Source organism: Anolis sagrei, chromosome 4, assembly GCF_037176765.1.
Source record: "Anolis sagrei isolate rAnoSag1 chromosome 4, rAnoSag1.mat, whole genome shotgun sequence".
In the NCBI taxonomy this organism is placed as follows: Eukaryota; Metazoa; Chordata; class Lepidosauria; order Squamata; family Dactyloidae; genus Anolis; species Anolis sagrei.
The window spans coordinates 37127736-37148952 of NC_090024.1; the positions used below are offsets into that span (position 1 = coordinate 37127736).

Here is a 21217-nt window from a genome sequence, read left to right on the forward strand (position 1 = left end):
ATTAGACTCTTAGGAAGGAGGCATGAAAACTGGAGCAGGGAACATCAACAGTTTAATGCATGCAGCTGACACCATACTACTAGCAGAAAACAGTCAAGGCTTGAATTGACTTCTGTAAAAAGTCAAGGAAGAAATTGCAAAGGCAGATTTACAGTTAAACATTAAGAAAATAAAAATAATGACTACAGATCATTTACATAACAGTAGATAATGAAGACACTAATGGAAAGTCTAGTCAAGAAGTCAGCAGAATACTAAGATTTAGAAGGGCAGCTATGAAGGAACTAGACAAGATCTTGAATATGTGGATGTTTCGTTGAATATGAATATCAGGATTGTTCATGCAATCATTGTTTCCATTTCTAAGAATGATTGTGAAAGCTGAGTTGTGAAGAAAACTGATAGTAAGTGAATCAAATAATGAGATTTCCCTGAACATTCAAGTGAGTTGTAAGGAAAGGTGGGTAACAAATAAAATATATTATTAAACTGAGACTATAATATTTGGACATATATGAGAAGACATGATTTACTGGACAATACTGCTTAGCAAAGCAGAAGGTAGTGGAAAAAGATACTCTAGGAAGACACAGTTCTGAATTTGCAAAACCCAAGTGGGGTTGTTGATAATAGGAGGACCTGGAGATCTTTCATACACAAACTGAAGTCAATTTATTGGCAGTTAAAAAGAAGAAGTAGTTCTGTGCCATCATGGTTTCTTTGACTCTCCGTTTATTGACTGAATGATTGATTTGAGTCGATTTTTACCCCACTTTTCTCCTGCACCAAGGCAAGACTCAAAGCAGCTAACAATACAATAAGAACATGCAAAGTAAACATTAAAATAATGAACTTAATAATAAACTTTATTTGTTACCCCGCCACCATCTCCCCAATGGGGACTCGGAGCAGCTTACATAAGGCCAAGCCAAAATGACAATTACAATAAAGAAAAACCAAAAACACAAACCGAAAACACGAACAATAAACAATAACATCATAGTTATATAACACACATGAATACATAACAATATGAAAAATAAAGAATATGCACAGGCACAATAATAATGGGTGGGCAATCAGTAGTAATCAGAAAAACAAACTGATTCAAACTAATTAAAAAGTCGGGCGAGATAAAAGAGGGAAGCAGGTAATTTACAGAGGGGGGCTCATTCCAGCGGGAGTTGTGGAAGCAAGCTTTCCCATGAGGGGGGACGTATACTTCAATGACAGAAGTTTGAGGCAGAGATTAAACCAGATTAAAACCTGATAAACTCCTTACAGCAACCTGATTATCTAAAATTTAAAAATATAATATACATATTAAAGCATTAATAATGAAATACATTGTATTGTATGATATACAAATGCAAGTATTAATTTGTTTTGTAGCTTTAGGCCAAGTTATTATATTAAATATTATATTAGTATTAATATTTTCCTCAATGGTAGCACTATTGAGCAAGACAAGCTTATAAAAATTATAGATTAGTATGCATTCTAAATGCTTCCAAGTGACATGGGTTTTTTTTTTTTACCAAATGTCACATTATATTATCATTCTTGTATTAAAATGTTCATTCTCTACAGCAGTGCAGATAATTGTTTTTGTTCCAGCACTTGGCTGTTGCTCAAACACAATCTGGTGGGTCAGATGATCACAGAGGGTGAGACCTTTCATCCCTGAAGTTCTCTCATCAGATCAAGAGAAGATATGCTCCTCAGCCCCCATTTCTCCACATTCCATATAAAACGAGGCACAGAAGAAATCCCAACTAGGAGCCCAAATGGGGTAGAACTGTGCTAAAGGGATTTCCCAGCCTGAGAGAAAGACAGGATATAAATTAACCAAACAACCCTTTCCCATCAGTAATAATTTTGTTGTTATTTCCCATATCTAATCAGTCTTGTTCATTCTTTGCATTCATATAATTTTCGAACATTCAAAAGTTACAGACATTTGGATTTTCTTTTGTACACAATTCCACTAATGCAAATTTCCTATCAATTTCTCCTAAAATATGCAGTTTTGGACATATATGCATTTGGTGTGCAATGTATGGGTTAAGATTTTGATTCCAAATAGTAGAAATCAGGTCACTTGTTTAAAAATGTGAGCTAGGCAAACACCTCCCTGCACATATTTACAAGTAACATTTTGTTATGATCCACATTCATTTTTTATATTTCCCAACACTGAAGCCAATGGGACCAATTTCCAAAAAAACAATTGGGACAACATGGTTTCAATACAAATGTTGTGTAGTGACTCTGACTTGACAACTGAGTAAAGCTTACAGCCTATGGAGAAAAGGAAACAAGAAAAGGATTGTGATCAAACAGATTTGCTTTGATTTTTCAGAGATGCCTAAGACACCAAGCCACATTAACAAAACATGTTCACTAATTAGAACAGTACTTATGAATTTCAACTTGCTGCATGATTAAAACTGTTTGTTATTCATAAGCCTATGAAAAGATGGTTAAGATGTTAATTTCATTCTGGGACTACAATTTGACTAATAAAATTCCTTTTTTAATGGTATATATTTTCATAAGTAAGCAGTTCCTACTGAAAGGCAATGTAGAAATATTGTCAAAGTCCCAACATTTTTCTTTGACAGGTGACAATCAAAATGTTTATATGATAACTCTATCCAATGACAAATTAAATAATCAGAAATAGAAGGCTGCCTCCATTTACATCAATATGTTTGATCGTCTTTTTATAAGTACAGGAAATTGGAAGATATTTGTATCAAGGATGAAGTAAGCTATAAAATGGATTTTCAGATTACATAAGGTTCCTTTTTGGCCCACAATGTTAGGTGTCTGTGTTTTGATCATAGAATCATGGAGTTGGAAGAGACCTCGCGGGCCATCCAGTCCAACCCCCTGCCAGGAAGCAGTAAAATGGGTTATTCTATAGTTTAGAATAGTGCATAAACTCCTTATAGCAACCTGATTATCTAAAATTTACAAATATAATATACATCTTAAAGCATTAATAATGAAATACATTGTATTGTAGTATCTGATGTGGGGGACCAGCAATCCCTCCCCTCCATGCCGTAGGGCCTAGCACTGTATTCCTTTTGTTCTCATAGAAATTTTCCCATGGGCAGCTGCCAATGGCTTAAGGAACTTCATTTGAAATAGCTATGGTATAGAACACATGACCACGAGCCAGATTGGTTAATACCTTTCCTGAAATCATGGCCTTATTTGGCGTGGTGGGGGGGGATGAGTATGCACTAGCCAACTCACACATATCTTCTCTTGTAACCTCATCAGATGGGGGTGTACTTTACTTGAACATTTTTTTATTTTGTAATATGTGTCTGGATAAATTTTTATTGGTGAGTGAGAGTAAGCAGTAAGAAAAACGGATTAAAATATTCTAATAGGCTTTCAAAATATTTTAATTTACCAATATACTGCAAAAATTGCTCTGGAAAATCACCGTAACAACTGAATTGATACAAGTATTAAATTAGTGAAAAAAATTGTGTTGTTCAACACTTTTATCATTGTTGTGGATTTTCTTCACATTTACCACTCCAAAAATGTATTAAAAGCAGCTTCAAGATTGTAAAGTTTTTTTTTAATCACAGGCCTATATAATTGCTAAATCTGAACTATCTAGACATCGTTCCATTACTTAAAATGTATGTGTGTCTGAGTAGCAGCAATGAGTCAGATTTCAGCAGCCAAGTTAGTACTAGATGTTCTGGAGATGGGCGGCTGAAACAGTAACTTGGGTTTCCTACTCCTGCAATTGCCTGCCAAGGAGGTGGAACTTGATTATCTCACCTCACACATTTTGTTTTATTACACCTTCCCAGAAATAAAAAGATAAGACTGGGATAAAGGTTGCTATTTTTGGCAGCCGACATATGTCTTCAGTAACTTCTACTTCTGGCCTTAATTGATCACTTCAGTCTGAAAAGCATTTCTGGCTGTGAGTCCGCAGAAAACTGGGACACAAGGGTCTGCTTCCATTCCTCTACTTCAGAAATGTTACATATAAAGTGGATACTCACAGTACTGGTGGTTAGCTTTTGGATTACAAGGCTCTTATTGTAGTTGACTTCAGTGAATCCCTGCTTTATGTATCAAATTGGAAGCAGGGAATCATTTTTTTTTTTTTGCAGACTTCACATTTTATGTTATATCTCAGTAGGACATTTTGGTCATCTCCCAGACTTAGGGCAGGGTTGGTGCTTTCATTAGGCTGACAAGGCAGCAGCCTACAGCACAAACCTCAGAGGGCACAGTGCTGATTTTTGAGGGGTATAGTTTTATACAAATTAGGTTTTTATGCAGGTAACAAATAAAATGTATTATTGTTGTTGTTGTTGTTGTTATTACCTTTGTGAAAACGGAATATATGCACCATTTTTCCTAGAAAAGGGAGTGGTTTCTTTTTTACTAAAAGTTAAGATAGTACTCACACTTATGTTTGCATAAGTTGTCCTGTATTTTTGTGGTTAATTTTTTGGCTAAAGTTTTTAGACTTATACTTGTGTATATGGGGTTTTAATATCTGATGTTTATAGTTTTGCAGAAACTTGCCACAAAGCAGCAGCCAATGGCCTCACAGACAAGCACTAGTCTCTCAACTATCCCTTTGAGTAGCCCTGACTCATATGCTTAACTTCAGCATTTAATGTTTTTCAATGCCTTAAACTGATCAAAGGCCATTATGCAATGGCCTCTTCCACTGCAAAATTGGGGAAAAAACATGATAAGGAATATCCTGATTATACAATATCTTTGCACCTGTTATTTTAGCAGCAGCTATTTAGTTTACTTTTTTTTTTTAAAAAAAAAAAGGGCAGACTTATCAACAGAAGTGTAGGACAAGCTGTTATATCAACTGAATAATGAAAATCTATCTGCCGCAAAGGATAAGGAGATGAAGATGAAAATTGCTTCTTTACACATAATAAAACAGCACTGAATTCAAAAGCAATTTGAAAATATAGTACAGATCAACAGAGGGAAAATGAAGAGATACCACCTAAGGATGGAGCAAAGTTCACACCTTATCTGCAGAAAAACTAGTGAAGAGAAAGCAAATGGACTTTTAAAGGCAACATAATATCAAGCTATGAAGTAGATCGAGTGGACTGTAATAATTAAATATTAATATACAAAAAACTGCAAATGCAAACTACAAAAACTATTAGCACATACAGCTAATACATTTAAAATGGTGATAATATAATGGTCAAAGTTTGGACAAGAAAAGCAATTGATAGCATGAAGTAAGAGATGAATGTTGTGTATTTAGTGGGAGAACATTGAATAATTCATAGCTGAGAAGGGCATCATGAATCAAGAATCCCTATAAATACCTGCAGTACAAAAACTCACATTGCAATCTACTGAAATAAAAATTTAAAATTAAGCTTTCACTATCTGCACTGAGAATAGGAGCAAAATCATAGATAGTTAACCATTTGATCAAATTGTGATAAATGTGTGCAAAGAAATTTGTGACAAGTTATAAAAGAACAAACCCACCACTGTTTCCCTCCGTTAAAAGTTTTACCCAAAATACTCATAACAGACTATCTAAATTCCCCATCCTACTTAGTTATCTGGAAATTAATGGAATGATTGAGGACAGTGTTTTCCAAGCATCTGGTCTTCTGGATATTTTGTACTTTGGCTTCCAGAATTCCTTACTCTTGGCCAAACCAATTGGAACTTTTGGAAGTTGAAGTACAAAACAGGTGAAGGATCAACGTTTGGAAACTACTGGTCTTTACTTTCCACTATGAAGATCTTCATACAGAAAAAAGATATACCATGCATTTAAAACCACAACTGTACACATAATATAATTGACACATAAAATTAAATGTGTTTCTTTTTAGTTTAGCACAGGGGCAGAATGGAGTTTGGGGATTCTAGGAGCCTAGAGCCAAGTGTCTGGCTTGTCTGCCCTCTGCTTAATCAGGTTGTCCACATTGCATTGAACTGCTTTCAGAGAAATGAATATGTTTGAGAACAGTAACTTGTCATATCATTAATAAAAACGAAGCAAATGAATATATGTAGCTTCAAAAAAAGAGAAGTAAGATGAAAGGAAAGCAAATGTAAATGAAAAAAATCAGCAATAATGATGATATTTAAAGTGTACCCTGGGCTTCCCTTGGGAAAAAACTGAAATTGACACACATGGGAACTAAATGTGCATCTACACTGTGGAATTATTGCAATTTGATACCACTTTAACTGCCATCATACAATACTATGTAATCATGGGGGCTCCAGTCTGGCCTGTCAAATCCTTTCCTTGCTGTTCACTTTACCAGAGACAGCTGACAGCTTCCATGTCAGGAAAGTAGCAAATCCATGTTTGATTCTAGGTGTATTTGTCTAATTTAAGCTAACCAGGGTGCTAACCCTTTTCCCTAAAATAAATTCAGGGCTTGAGGTAACTGTTAAAATTCGAACTTAGCCTTGAAGCACATTCATAACCTGATTTACAAGGGAACTGCCAGTCATTGCTGTATTTTACAATGTCTATAATAAAAAGGACCCTAGAGGCAATCACCCAACAACAACAGCTCTCTGACAAAAATCCCTCTTGCTCAGTAGTCCCATGAAGTCACGTGGCAAGAGAAACCAGCAAAAGGACCTGTGGACTGAATTCACAAAGTGTCAGCCAGCTAATAGGGCTGGGCGGTTTCGTTTCGTAATTTCATAATTCGTTAAAAATTCATTATTTTTTTTTTGATAACAAAGCGATATTGAACCATTCAGGAGCATCTAAAAAACAAAACGAATTTTTCAATTCGTTTTGTAATTGCTTTGTATTCGTTTCGAAATCGTTTCGAAATCATTTCGTTATTATTTCTGCATGTCTGGGGCAAGTTTTATAGCTGTTTTTTGTTTAATCAGTGAAAAAAAATTATAAATATCATACCAACAGTCAACAACAGAGAGAGAGGGAAGCTTCAAAAGTTCCCCCTGTCCCATATGGAGGTTTTTTAGCGTATTGCGCAGTCGCGTCCGCCATTAACGAATCGATTCGTATTCATTTCGTATTCATTTCGTATTGTTTCGTAATTTTACGAAATTTCGTAAATATCGAACTTTTTTAAAGAAAAAATTCGGAATTCTTTTAAATATCGAAATGCAAAAAACCCCAAAAAACGAATCGAGTTTAGAAACAATTTTTTCCGTGGTTGCCCAGCCCTACCAGCTAAGCCCCACACTATGATTTCAATCAGGCTTGCTCCATTTGATAGATTAGAAATTCATTTTTTTCTGCTTAATGTGAATGTGGCAGCTCTGTGTTTTGTTGATATGTGTATTTGTAATGTATACATTGAGTTAATTTAGATATTTTCACATTACCACAATCAGTAGATTTTAGTCTCCATAGTTTTAGGGGAACCCATTTTTCTTTTCAGATTAGAAATTCTAACATATCCTAGCAAACAGGGTTTAAAATGGAGGGAGTTGTGATGAAAGGTATTTTAAAACCAACAAATTGGAGAAGTCTGCTTTAGACTGTGAAAAAGCTGTTCCCTTCAAAGACAAAAGCAAATTGGGGGGTAGGGAATCACACAAAATATTGCTAGAGAGACCAGTCCAAAGAATCCAGAATCTTGGGATGTGTAATTTCATGATGCACCAACCCCATTTGGCAGAGAAGGCTAAGGACTACAACTTCTATGATTCCACAGTATTGAGTCATGCCAGTTAAAGTGGTCTCAACCTGCAATAATTCTGTCCTGTTTTCAGTTGTAAAGTAAGATTCAATAGCATATTAGTTGGTTTCTGTAAATGTAATATGTGTGAACTGTCTCTTTTTACTGCAAAAAACATGAAACCATGGCTGAGCCAGTTTGAGCCTCTCTTATTGAAATCATGTCCTACCTGAGCACTTTTGAAGGCATCTAACTGGACAGAAGTGGACAACTTTCAAGGGTTAAGGAACTGCTTTTTCTCTCCAAGGGATTTTGAAGAGATGCTCTCCTCACTGCAGTCATTGAAAATAAATTATCCATAAAAATATTTCTGGATTATGTAGGGGAAACTGTTTAGCCCATTATGTACCATTTCAAGTATATGATGTCCCTTTTAATGTCCAGAGAGTACATAGAGATCACCCAAGAGGTCAGAAACATGAGGAAATTGCTCATCATACTCACTACCTGGCATGAGTATTTGCCCATCCCTGCTCTAAGAAACACAACCCTCCATGGACAGTGGTGAGGAGTGATGGAACTGATTGTGCATAACCACATGAAATGCCATAGTTTCCCAATTCTTGCTCTTGGATTCTGGATTATGTAGTTCCCTGGGCTGATTCAGTGGCCTTCTTCTTCAATGATATTCTTAATAATAGAGGCATGCAGCTGTGTGCTGGGTGGTAGCCAAAAAAATGTTAATGGAAAGCATGTGACCCATGTGTATACACACAAAAGGTCCACAAAAAAATTAAATGCAAGAAAGTGATTATTCTAATAGCGCTAATCTTCTTCTCCAGCTGGCGGAATCCAAAGTTACAGCTCTCCCTTGTCCCACACTATGAAGAGAATGATTTTCACAGCTTAATAACTTCGCCAATTAAATTTGAAACAATTCAAAAGGGTCTTGTTATCATTATGGAATAATGGACTACAAAATGTTAGTGTTGTGGGGATAAAATATAAAAGAATTTCTTTACACTTTTTTAAAAAAACCCTCTCTGCATTTGATTACAAGAATTAGTTCATGGGAATTAAAAAATAATGCTTCCCCTAACAAGCATCTTATGGGTGGTATGTCATTTTCTTCATTCTGTAGATTAAAAACATACCATGCAATAATTATAGGTTTCTTCTGAAGTGTTCTTTGCTTGAAAACTAGAACAAAAGTCATTGAAATGTCATGAAATTTTAAAAAATGTGTTTTAGTCATTCTAAATTTTAGCTGACCGTTCACTCTAAATGACTGTGTAACCAATCCAGCCCATATGTTTTAGAAAGAACAAAACAAATTAGATTTTTAAAAGGAAAAGCAATAACTGAATGAGCCAAGACATGTTGTTGTATAAGGTGCACATGACATTGCTACCATCCTCTTCCATGTATATCACTGGTAGCTGAATTTTATGCCATGTATCTGATGGCCATCTGGATACTAGGGGAGTGATTTTTTTCATTAGTCCTCGTAAGTCAGATCAAATTGATTAAGTTTGTACTTCCAAATTGATATTCAATATGTGGGTGTTGCTCGCATCAAAAGTTTAAGAATTGAAACTGCTGAAAAGCTCTTACAGTCAAGAAGTTCTTCGTAATGTTCAATTAGAATCTTCTTTCCTGTAATTTGAACCCATTGCTCTGAGCCCTAGTCTCAGGGGAACAGAAAACAAGCCCGCTCCCTCTTCCTTATGACATCCTTTCACATATTTATACATGGCTATCATGTCTTCTCTCAACCTTCTCTTCTGTAGGCTAAACATTCCCAGCCCTTTAAGATACCCCTCATAGGACACGGTCTCCAGATCTTTTAGGCTTCTTGTTGGCATCTGGTGGAAAAATGTGAGAACAGAATTTTGGAAGAGCTAAACCTTGTCTTGTATGGTGTTGGAAAGCACCACTAGAGGGCTGTGGTATGTGTGTGCATGACATAGCAGGTAACACCATTACTATAGGTAACACCAAACTGTGTGTCTATATTTTTGTGCAGTATTTTAGGAGAGGTTCACACACACACATGCATGCACACACACACATGCATGCACACACACACACACACACACACACACACACACACACACACACACATATATATATATATATATATATATATATATATATATATATATATATAATCTCCACCCCACCGATGCCATATCCAGCCAGATCTACCTTTCTTTTTGTTCCTCTGCTGCATGCAGGTTTTTGGTGACCCTCAAAGTCATGTGTCCTCTCTCTCCCATGCCATCGAATTGTGCCAAATGTAAACCGCCTTGAGTCACCTTTGGGCTGAGAAAGGCAGTATATAAATATGGTAAATAAATAAATGGCTGTACTGTGCTTTAAACTCTTAATAAATGTCTTGGGTCTTTTGGTGTGACATTTCCTTAGTTCTCCTCATCACATCATCTGCTCAGTTGGAGGAGGGAGGATACTATGAGGATACCCAACCATAGTGACACCACTGCTTTTATTTTCGAGTATGATTTTCCTTTGGAACATTACGACCCCATTTCCTCTCACTTTGAATGCTGTCTTGATTTTACAAGTATTACTTGTGCTGGTTAATCTACTGTTCTTTCTGATCTTTAAGAATTCAGGTTCAAATGAGTGTGGACTCCCACCACAAGTCTCTTCTTGAGACTTCTGAAGGGTCTATTTTTTTTTAATGATGCAGGTTGGATTTTTTTTGCCCCAAAACAATTTTCAAACCAAAATGTCCTCTTATAATTCTCACAACCATGGTACTTTTGTATTTGGTCATGTATCAGTAAAAATGGCAATTTGAAAAGACACTGCATCACATCAGTGTGATACTTTGGTTGATATATCAGTGAATGCAGGGATAATTTTCAGATCCAATGGGGGATGCAGCCTGAAATGAAAATTGGTCCTTTCCTCCTATTCTGCTGCCCACCCTGCCCTAAAACAACTGTATGTCCACAGCAAGTAGTTTCTCTAATATGTGTCTTAGCAACATTACATTTTCTGTACATTTTCCTATTCACTTCAACTCCGCAGGGGAAAATATGTAGTCAGCCTGGCCTATAGCACATAACTAGATGAGACACTAGTAAATGGTTCTTGCTAAACATGCAATGATATCATGAACTCATAAAACACTATTCAAGTTATCTTCCCATACTGCTGTTTCTATTCCAAGACTACATTCATTTAACAAAAAAAAAAAAACAGAACCACAAAACAAGCTTCCTCTTTGGTCCTTCAGTCTTTTGACCCACGCTAAAATTTCACTCATGCTTAAACTATGCCATTCTTTGGAGTTACTACTTGAAGCCATTTTTAGTGAAGAAGCTTTACATCTCCAATTTGTGGAAACATGATAATCTTCAGTTGCACTATATTCTCAAAGGAAAAACTGTTAATTGGTGGCAGAAAAGAAAAATCATGTTCCAAGCATCACTCTCTATGGGCCTGAAATTCTCTGGCAGATGGATGAGGCAGGTTGGCTTTTTTTTCACAGTTAGCTATGAGTTCATCTCTGTATAAGCAATTGGGGGGGGGGGGAGAGAGGGTTGAGATTATTTCCAGCAATTGACACAAAGCCAAATATATTTTTGTAGTAGATAAATAGATCTTGAAAGCTGCTTTTTAAAACAATTATAGTATTTATTGCTTTTACAAAAATCCATATAAAAAAGAAAAAAACATCTTGACACAAATGTTTATCCCAATTTAACAAATATGCAATAAATGCATGGCTTTCTTTGACCCATTTTAGATAAGTTAGATGTGTGCATTTGTATGTCATACAAATGCTTGTTAGAATATTTCAAAACCCAGCCTTCGTTCTGACCATTTCAAAGGTGGGTTTTTTTTATATGCCTTCAAGTTTGATTTATGGTGACTCTAAAGTTATTGTACCATATACTTTTTCCTTTCAAGATTAATTTATACACAGTTTGTCAGTGCCTTCATTTCAGGACAAGAGCATGAGACTTACTCAAGGTCAACAAGTGACTGAGAGGGGATTTCAATCTTACCACCTCATCACACACACTGCTGGAATGAATAGGTATCGCTGCATACCAACTGCACTCATGCAGGGGGCATAGGGACCTATCGCCACACACCCCACTCTGTCATAGTTTTCCAACTGTCTTTTTGGTGGCTTGACCCATCTTCTTCAATAGAAAGATAAGGAGCCTGCCATTGTTCCCTGTCACCATTTTTTTCTGTGACAATTCAGCCACAGAGCTGCCCTGGAAGTAGTTCTCCAAGATGTGATGGAAGCCATTGAAACATGCTACTGCCAAAAAAAAAAGGTAAATATGTCTCCCAGAGTACTAGTTTCACAGTCAAATCATTACATAACATTGGTTCTGGATGATAGTGTGATAGATATATAGATACACACACACACACACACACACACACACACACACACACACACACATACACACACCAGTAAAAACAACAAGACTAATAAAAATGTCTTGATCTTCCAAGTGATGTGTCAACACAATTAATCTTATTTGGTTGACCATTTTAGTTGCATTGCTGCTGTTGAAACACTCCTCCTGTGCAGTCAATATCCACAAAACAGCATATGCTAGCAGAAATTGGGAAAACCAACTGATCCACTTGCTACTTCATCACACTAGAGAATGAATCCACTTTAAATCTGGTTGCTGCCTCCTTCAGAATTTTGAAATTTGTAGTTTAGGGAGGAGCCTTTAATAGCCTCATGAAACTACAAACCCTAGAATTCCACAGGAGGCAGAAACTGGATTTAAAGTGGATTCATTCTCTAGTGTGATGAAGTCACTAGTTTCCAACTGCAGGATACTAATGTGATGAATTTCCCTCGTCTACATGAAAGTGCATTTTAATCCCAAATAAAGAATATACAGACTATCTCTAAAATAGTTCAAAGAGAGCTGAATTTTGTATTAACTTTTCAAGGAAAAACAACATTATCACTGTGTCCATGGGCCTGAAGAATTATCAGGCATAACACAACTCCCTATTCATTCTGTCTCACCTCTAATCCTCTTCTGCCAGCAGACTATATTCAGCAGACAACATCTTCCAGAAAAAATGCCCTGTCCACTAATATAGGTCAGTTGGCAGAAAGGCATTTCTGATGGCAGATAAGACCTACCCCTAAACATAACACCTTATAGCTGGAACATCTATAAATTAATACTGCATGGCCTTTGTCCAAAAAAAATGCAAAGAAAATGCAGTCTGCCTTCCATATGTGCAGGTTTGACGTTTGCAAGATTCCACTCTTCATGGAGGACACCCAGAGATTCTAGAAAGGTATTTTTTCAGGTTAAAAAGTAGTTAATGTTTAAATGTGGGTTTTTTTCTAATTTTACGTGGGCCCAAGTGGAGGGTGTATTGCAGAGCTTTTCAAATGGTGTCGCGACACATTCATGTGTCAGTTGTAGTGTGTAGGTGTGCCGCATGAACCTAACAAGAAACTTCTGAGCCTATGTGGAATAAGCAAGGAATCATATATATATATATATTAAACTATAAGGTTTTTGTGAGATATGTTGTGTCACTATACATTTTATCATTACAATTTAGGTATGTGTACCTATATCTCTTTTAAGAGGCTTTTAAGAGCCTCCAGTTTGTTAGTAAAGCTGAATTACTATGTTGAGAAATGTCCAAGAAATCTGATACCAACATGAAATGTTTGGCAAGCTCTTCTCTGTTGTACATTCTTAGTTTTGGATGTTTTGTGTTATAATCCATTTAAATAAATTAAAATGTAAAGGGAGAAATAATAAAAAAACAACTATTCTTTTTCCAAAATAGATCCACTATGAGAATTATAAATATTAAGCAATATATCGAGATAATAACGTTTTTGCATCCAGTATAGTAGGGGAGCTAAATAATGGAGAACATTTCCCCCCTCCTTCTCATAACATTGAAGTTCCAAACTCGTTTCTATTTGGCAGCTGCAGTATAGTCCCAATATTAAATAGAGTGTGCAAAGTGCCTCACCTTGTGCCTTTATCCACAGCCACTATCCAACAAGCTCCCAATTCTCAAACTCAGACCTAATCACTGTTAACACCTTATTCTGGCATCTAAAGCTGATTCACAGCATGGAGCCAACATATGTGTCCAAATACTGACAGAATGATAGTGCACCCCCCTCCACTAGCACTGAGGTAGGCAGACAAGATGACATTATAGCAGCTAACATTACTAGAGGGCAGGTTAATTAACTTTTGGAAATTAAACAGTGCAACATGACTAGCCAGCATGAAAATAAGGATTAGCCCATCACTTAAAGCAGAGAAAGGGTAGACAAAATAACTGTGCAGTAACATTTAGTATACCATAGATTATATGCAGTAGAATATGAATGCTAGAATAATCACCTAAACTGATGGATCAGAATGACAGTATGCTTGGACGAGTTACTTTTTTCCACTATAATTCGAAGTATCCCCAGCCATGTAAGAAATCATACTTCAAAACCATAATTTGTCCAAGTTGCAGCATGGTATTATTATATTTCTGGCACCACATATTTTAGTTCAAAGTCATTTTTACCTACTCCTCCCCCATAATAAAATACAAGCAACCTTTTTAAATCAGTCAACTAAAACATAAAATCAGAACTACAAAAACTATTTAATTAATACAGTCATTAATGCAACCAATTATTGAAAATGTGTCATTAACGCTGCAAACAATAGTGCACCAATGCTTGCTATGCCACCCCATCAAAGGTTTTTCAAATTAAAAATGTGTCTATTAGGGCAAAACTAGTTGTGGCAGCATGAGATCTGTGATTGGATTGCCAGCTGCGTTTTAATATTTTAATAGGAGCAGCAGAAATGGACTGTTAACATTTTCTAATGTGTATTTTCCCATTGTAAATTAAACCCCTTCCCAGCTGCGATTTAGCGCACAGGAAGAAGTACCTCTCTCTCCTCCCACGATAAATAGCACTGTGTGAGCATCTTGAGAAAATGATTGTAGGTGAAACAGCTAACATTTGCCCCTCCAAATGTCAGTTCCAATCTGATCCTTCCAACCTCTATGGCTGCCATTAAATTATATTTTAAAGATGTACATACAGCCTTGGATCTGTTGTGATAACATCACCTTTCTAGAAGCCAGAAGGAATTATGTGGGTTTGCTGTTTGCTGTTATTTTTTGTACAAAAAAGTAAGAACTCCATTTCCCTTCCCTTCTTTCTCTCTTTACTCACTTTGCTAAATGTTCTTTCTTCAAATTGGTTTATATTATATATAGGGATGTAAAGAAATATCACTGAAATGCTCATCCTTGGCAAGAGAGAATGTTATTTTAAAAAGTGTGAGTTCTTGCAACAAGGGAACCATGTGATGCCTATAATCCCATTTTGGGAGAAAGGCGGGATATAAATTCAGCCAATCTATCTCCCTAATAAAGAATAATAGCAACTGACTTACTCATTTTAGACAATTGCATACCAATGATAAAATTAGAATTAAAAGAAGAGTGGACCTCATACCAAAAGTAACTGCTTCTCATTTGAATCATAGAATCAAAGAGTTAGAAGAGACCTCATGGGCCATCCAGTCCAACCCCCTGCCAAGAAGCAGGAATATTGTATTCAAATCACCCCTGACAGATGGCCATCCAGCCTCTGTTTAAAAGCTTCCAAAGAAGGAGCCTCCACCACACTCGAGGGCAGAGAGTTCCACTGCTGCACGGCTCTCACAGTCAGGAAGTTCTTCCTCATGTTCAGATGGAATCTCCTCTCTTGTAGTTTGAAGCCATTGTTCCGCGTCCTAGTCTCCCGGGAAGCACAAAACAAGCTTGCTCCCTCCTCCCTGTGGCTTCCTCTCACATATTTATACATGGCTATCATATCCCCTCTCAGCCTTCTCTTCTTCCGGCTAAACATGCCCAGCTCCTTAAGCCGCTCCTCATAGGGCTTGTTCTCCAGACCTTTTATCATTTTAGTCGCTCTCCTCTGGACACATTCCAGCTTGTCAATATCTCTCTTGAATTGTGGTGCCCAGAATTGGACACAATATTCCAGGTGTGGTCTAATATGAGTCGGTATTTACATATCTGTGTCTGCTGTCTACCTTTCATTGACAACATGCTAATAATTTCAGTATCTTTCAAATTATAATTTATATGCTCACAATACTGTTGAACATACAACTTCATAATAATTACTTATTTGTCTCAGGCTTGAATCATACAGCTGTGAAACTTTGACATGTAAATTTGGTATCTCTATGCAGGTTTGGGAGAGAAGCTTGGAATTTCCTCGTCATCTCCAGCCACATCCAGACTGATTGAAAATTTTTTGGGTCATTCCAGTTTTATATTGGTTCAAAATAAACCAACCTGGAGAGCCAGTATAAAAATTGCCAATTATACCAGGAAGTGACAGAAAATATTTAAAATATTTTGAGATAAACATAAATCTATTTTTTAAAAAAAAAAAGAGAGAGAGAGAGAGAACGATGAAGAATTATATTGGGGGATTTCTAGTCTTTTTAATCAGTCTCTAATCACCCTGTGAATCTCTAGATAGGCATGCGGCATCCTGCTGTTCAGGTGCCAAGTGTATAGTTTTTTCCCCACATACTTAGAAAAATATAATTATTCCATTGAGTCTTACTGAGATACTGCTACTTCATCAAGAAAAAGTCTCATGATTTTAAGCTATTTGAAAAAGTCTATTTTAGTCATTGTCCAGATTAACAAGAACAATAATAATAACACTAGTGTGTCATAAATATGCATGGCAATATTCAGAATGACATAATGCAGAGATAATGAAGAAATAATTTAGGCACAATATAATTACATGTGTTTAGGCATAATGTAAGTAGGGAATAATAATAAACCTTTACTATTTAAGAATCGTGTTGTAATATTAAGTCCTAACAAAATTCTGTTCTCTTACCCTTTCCAATGCAATGCCTGTACATTTATTAGCCCCCAACATACAATCAATGCACCAAAGTTTAAACTGCAATTGATAAACAATCTGTGAGAAGGCATTGGAAACAATTTAAAGCAAAATGGTTAGCATACCACCACAATAAGAGAGCTCTATAAATTTATTAGCTTCTTAAATTCATTCATAATATATTTTGAAAGTTACTGATTCCCATGTTTGTACTGATAAGACAAGGACATAAAGTTATGTGTGAATTTAAAACTTACATCTTCTTGAGTATCTTTACAAGATCTTGCAGCTTTCCTATATATTCTGGAGAGCCAGAATGCAATTTTTGAGGACCTTTCACCTGATCCATGTAGAACTTGACATTGTGACTGTCAAAATCTTCCCTGGTTTTAGAGTCAGTTATATAACAGGAATGTACCCTAGGGAAAAGAGATACAGTACTTCTATTAGAGAAAAGTAATCTTACAGCTTCTAATATATAAGGTATAATTTAATAGGCAGTACACGCACATGCTGATATCTGACACTTTTGAGAAAGTAAGGTTGCCACAGAAATTTCCCTTATAAATCAAAGTAACATTTGAGTTCATCCTCAGGCAAAATGTCTGAGAAATTCAGAAGCAAATCAAAAGTTTTAGTAAGGGACACAAAACTTCTCACAAAGTTGTGCACTTCTCTACAGTAACACAGATTTTCATCAAAAGCAGTGTTTGAAGCAAACATTGTGACTTCAAGCAAACTATCTGAAGTATTTTGAGGGAGCAAAAAGCATTATAATACAATCAGGAAAATGTCTCAAGGACATTCTACTTGGCCAAAGCTTTGGTCTTTGCAAAGATAAGCCATACCTCAACGACAAAAGGCATTACATCATGGTTTTTCAAAAGACATAGATCATGGTTTTACATCTCCAGTTACAATATATAAAATCCGGTAGCACGGTTGAAAATTATCTTTGCAGACTTGAAAAAAGCTGCTAATCAGGGTATGGCAGTAAAGGACTATGATGACCATGTGCTGGATTCAATATAAGCTTACTTCAATATTCTTATCCCTAAGTCTGTGGCATTATCTCACTTTACAAATTATTAAAATAGTACAATGTCTTTCTTTTAGTCAAGCATGAATATTTGTAAAATTCATCAAATCTTGCTTCATCTCAAAGAAAAATTCATTTTTATAACATAAATTTCCTGGATGATAACCCATTCATCAAATATATGAAGTATTCCACACAGTTTTCAAAGCCTGTGTGCAATTTTGCACTTATTCTGCACAGAACTACGTGAAAATTTTGCACACAACAAATTCCAAACTGAAAATTCCCATCATTTTAGGAATGACTTTCATCTGTTATTTCATGTATGAAAAATGAGTTGTTTGAAAAATGTTTAAATGCTTTAAATATTTTCTCATCTTTACAGCAAATTGAAAATCAGTGTCTAGGGCACTGTATTCGGAGACTTCTTTTTCTCCACAAACCCTTCTAAGAAGCAGTATATATAATTTTGTTTATAAGCTATCTCTTTCACATAGACATGCATATGATTTGTGCACGTGATTCTACAAAAAAAAACAGTGGAAAGAAGAAAAGTACAATTGCAGCAACAAGAAAATTAAACACCAACTTCAACAGTAAATCAGGCAATAAATTCAATCACATATGCATCTCCCTTGTTCCTGTTCCAGATATTGCTTTATAGTTAATGTGCATAATCTTATTAGCTGATTGCATTGATCCCCAGTTCACTTGTAAGCAAAATTACTCTAAGCACATAGTGGTGCTTAAAAGTAATTCAAAGTCTCTATTAAAATGAGGATTTTGGTGCATCAGCAAGGAAGAAAGCCTAAGCTGCTAAAATATTTTTTCCATTTAAAGATTGGACAATTTGCTGATCTGTAAAACTTGGTTTTTTGTTAAAAAGCAAGGGGGATGAAGAACTCTAAAGTGCTTTCATTTACTGGATGTTTTCCTGAAAGCAAAGAGATTGACTTCCTGTCTAGGGTAAACTAGAAGTTCTGTCTCTGTAAACACTGGGCTAGATTAAAGTTTAAATGATAAATTCCCAGGAAAGAAAGGTCACACTGGTGTGTAATCCTTTTCTTCGCCTTTGCTAAATAATATTGACTGATGTGAATGTTGGCAAATGTACCTTGATCCTAGATTTCTCCCAAGAACATGAAAAAGAAAGCAATCTACAACTGGGTTACCATATATCTCAAATCTATTATTTTAGGAAGCATATTATCACAGTTTAAGCTGACCTACAACCTGATCACTTTTCCTCCTCCTCCTTTTCTTAATTTGCTATCCTTTGGGCCTGATTCATTCATGTAATAAGGCTTCAGATTGTAAAATTCCTACCCACGTAGAACTTCCATTGGAAAGTACATGAGGCATGTATAGGTTACTATATAGGATGGATACATCCTATATAAGTTTTGTTGGCTGCATGGACACATACTTAATACATATTTTAATATGTATCTTTTATGAAATACATTCAAATATGTGTATCTGTGGTATTTTTACAATGTGTATGTGTTTTAATTATTCTGTAACTCACTTCGAGCCATGAGGAGAGGGGGTAAGAAATAAAATTATTATTATTATTATTATTATTATTATATTATTGACACAAAAGCACAGGATGTCACAGCAAACAAGATCTATATGCTGGATTTCGTATCACAAAATCACAAATTGAACACTTCCCAAGCGTCTAGGGCTGTGTGATGTATTTTCAGATGATGCGCGCAGATCCAAATAAGGTGGCCTTTTGCAGTTGACAGATCGTGATTGCAAAAAGCCACCTTACTTGGATCTGCGCACATCATTCGAAAAATACATCACACAGTCCTAGATGCTTGGGAAGTGTTCGACTTGTGATTTTGTGATTATTGTTGTTGTTGTTGTTGTTGTTGTTGTTGTTGTTGTTATTAGCCCACCCCAACTGCATTTGATTCTGCAGCAAGAAAAGTGATAAAGTCCTGATATCAGCATTCTGGTTTATGGAAGTTCTTTGCCAAACAAACCCAAAATAGCTTCCTGGCAATCAGGAAAGAAAAGCAGTCAGCAATACACGTATTAGCAAGCTGAACTGGAGCTGAATATAAATGCGCCTGTCATGAATTTATTAATTTTGGTATGATACTAAGAACATCTATGGTACATTCAGTCCCTTTTGATTCAATTCTATCTAGGACTGACTTAAGAAAAGGAAAAGAAAAGAGCACATTTCCCATCAGTGTCTTTTCTATAGCAAAATAAGACAGTGACTTGGGTCGACACAGTCAATAAATGTCTGAAAGGAAGAACAAATGCAGAAACAAACTGAAATTTCACTCAAGCAGAAAATGAATGCACCTCTACATTTGTATTCTACAGCTGCTTTATGACATGTGGTTATAATGACTAACTCCGTATCACCATTGTCTGCTTCTCTTTCCTGGAGTTTCCTCATATTATATACAGCTTGAAAATAAATTATGACTTACCCGGTCGTTCTTTTTTCAGGAATGCCTGGTAACACTACCTTTTCTTTAACAAAAATGGTTGGATAAATTGCCATAAACTTTTCATGAGCTTCATCAATGGCATACAAATGATCTCTGAAGAAAAATATGAAATGAATAAACAAAAACAAAGTTCTAGGGAGTGTTACACTTGTACCAAATCTAGTCTTTGGGTCCAGTAAATGTTCCAGGGTGTAAAAGGTTAATTTAGAGGGTGCAATAACTTAATTTGGACTATAATTCTCAGACTCTTTCAACCAATCTGGCCAACAGGCATACTGGCTGAAGAATCTAAATGTAATAGGCCTAAAATGAATGTTTCAAACTGTATTACCTTGAAAATAGATTATGGAGGTTTGACATCTGACTGTAATAATTCTTTAAAAAATCAGCAAATTTCCATGGTGAATGGAATCACTGAATTTTCAAGCAAAGTGTTTATGAAGCAGGGTTGCTCAATGCCATACTTTGTTACACCAGATGCTTTGCTCCACTTATTCAATATAATAACTGTATAATAGATGTCATTTAACACTCCTACCAATACTTCAATCCAATTGTTAATCTCAACTAGAGAATCTCATTAAATCACTAAAATTTCCATAGCTGTTGATTTTGCAAATTTCTGTTAAATTAGTCTCTTCTATCTGGGACTAACGCTAGGTATTAGATTACAAGACTTAAGCTGAAAACTAAAAATAGAATAACTGGAACTTGTTACTTGAAATTAGAGTTTAAAAGAGCCACAGTTTTAAAGAAGAACTTCCATAATCTCCCAACAAATTTTATTAATTATAATCTGAAAATTAAGGTATTAAGACTAAAAATAGGAGAGGGCTCCTGTTTCTGTAATATTTTGGTTGAAGAGGGATTTTTTTTCAGATGTTGCTTATCATGTAACCAAATAGCAAGCTAACAACCATTAAAGGCATAGGCAACTGCATTGCTTCAGTTTTCACTCTTACAACCCTAGTATAAATGGCTTCATTATCCAGTTCATAGCCATTCTTCATTTATTCAATGTGAGAGTGTGGCTTTCCTCAGAGAAGTAGCTGATTGCAGTACCTTTCCCTCTATTGTC

The 21217-nt window shown here is 35.8% G+C and overlaps 1 protein-coding gene across 1 annotated transcript in view; it reads right to left on the reverse strand.

Annotated features, from left to right (window-relative positions):
- The window catches only part of CNBD1 (cyclic nucleotide binding domain containing 1), a 171897-nt gene that overhangs the window by 136840 nt on the left and 13840 nt on the right, over nt 1-21217 (reverse strand). Inside the window, exons 3-4 of the mRNA XM_067467033.1 lie at nt 20119-20232; nt 16878-17039 (exon numbers count right to left, since the gene is read on the reverse strand). Coding sequence (XP_067323134.1) covers nt 16878-17039; nt 20119-20232 — 276 coding nt within the window. The remainder of the gene's footprint in view (nt 1-16877; nt 17040-20118; nt 20233-21217) is intronic.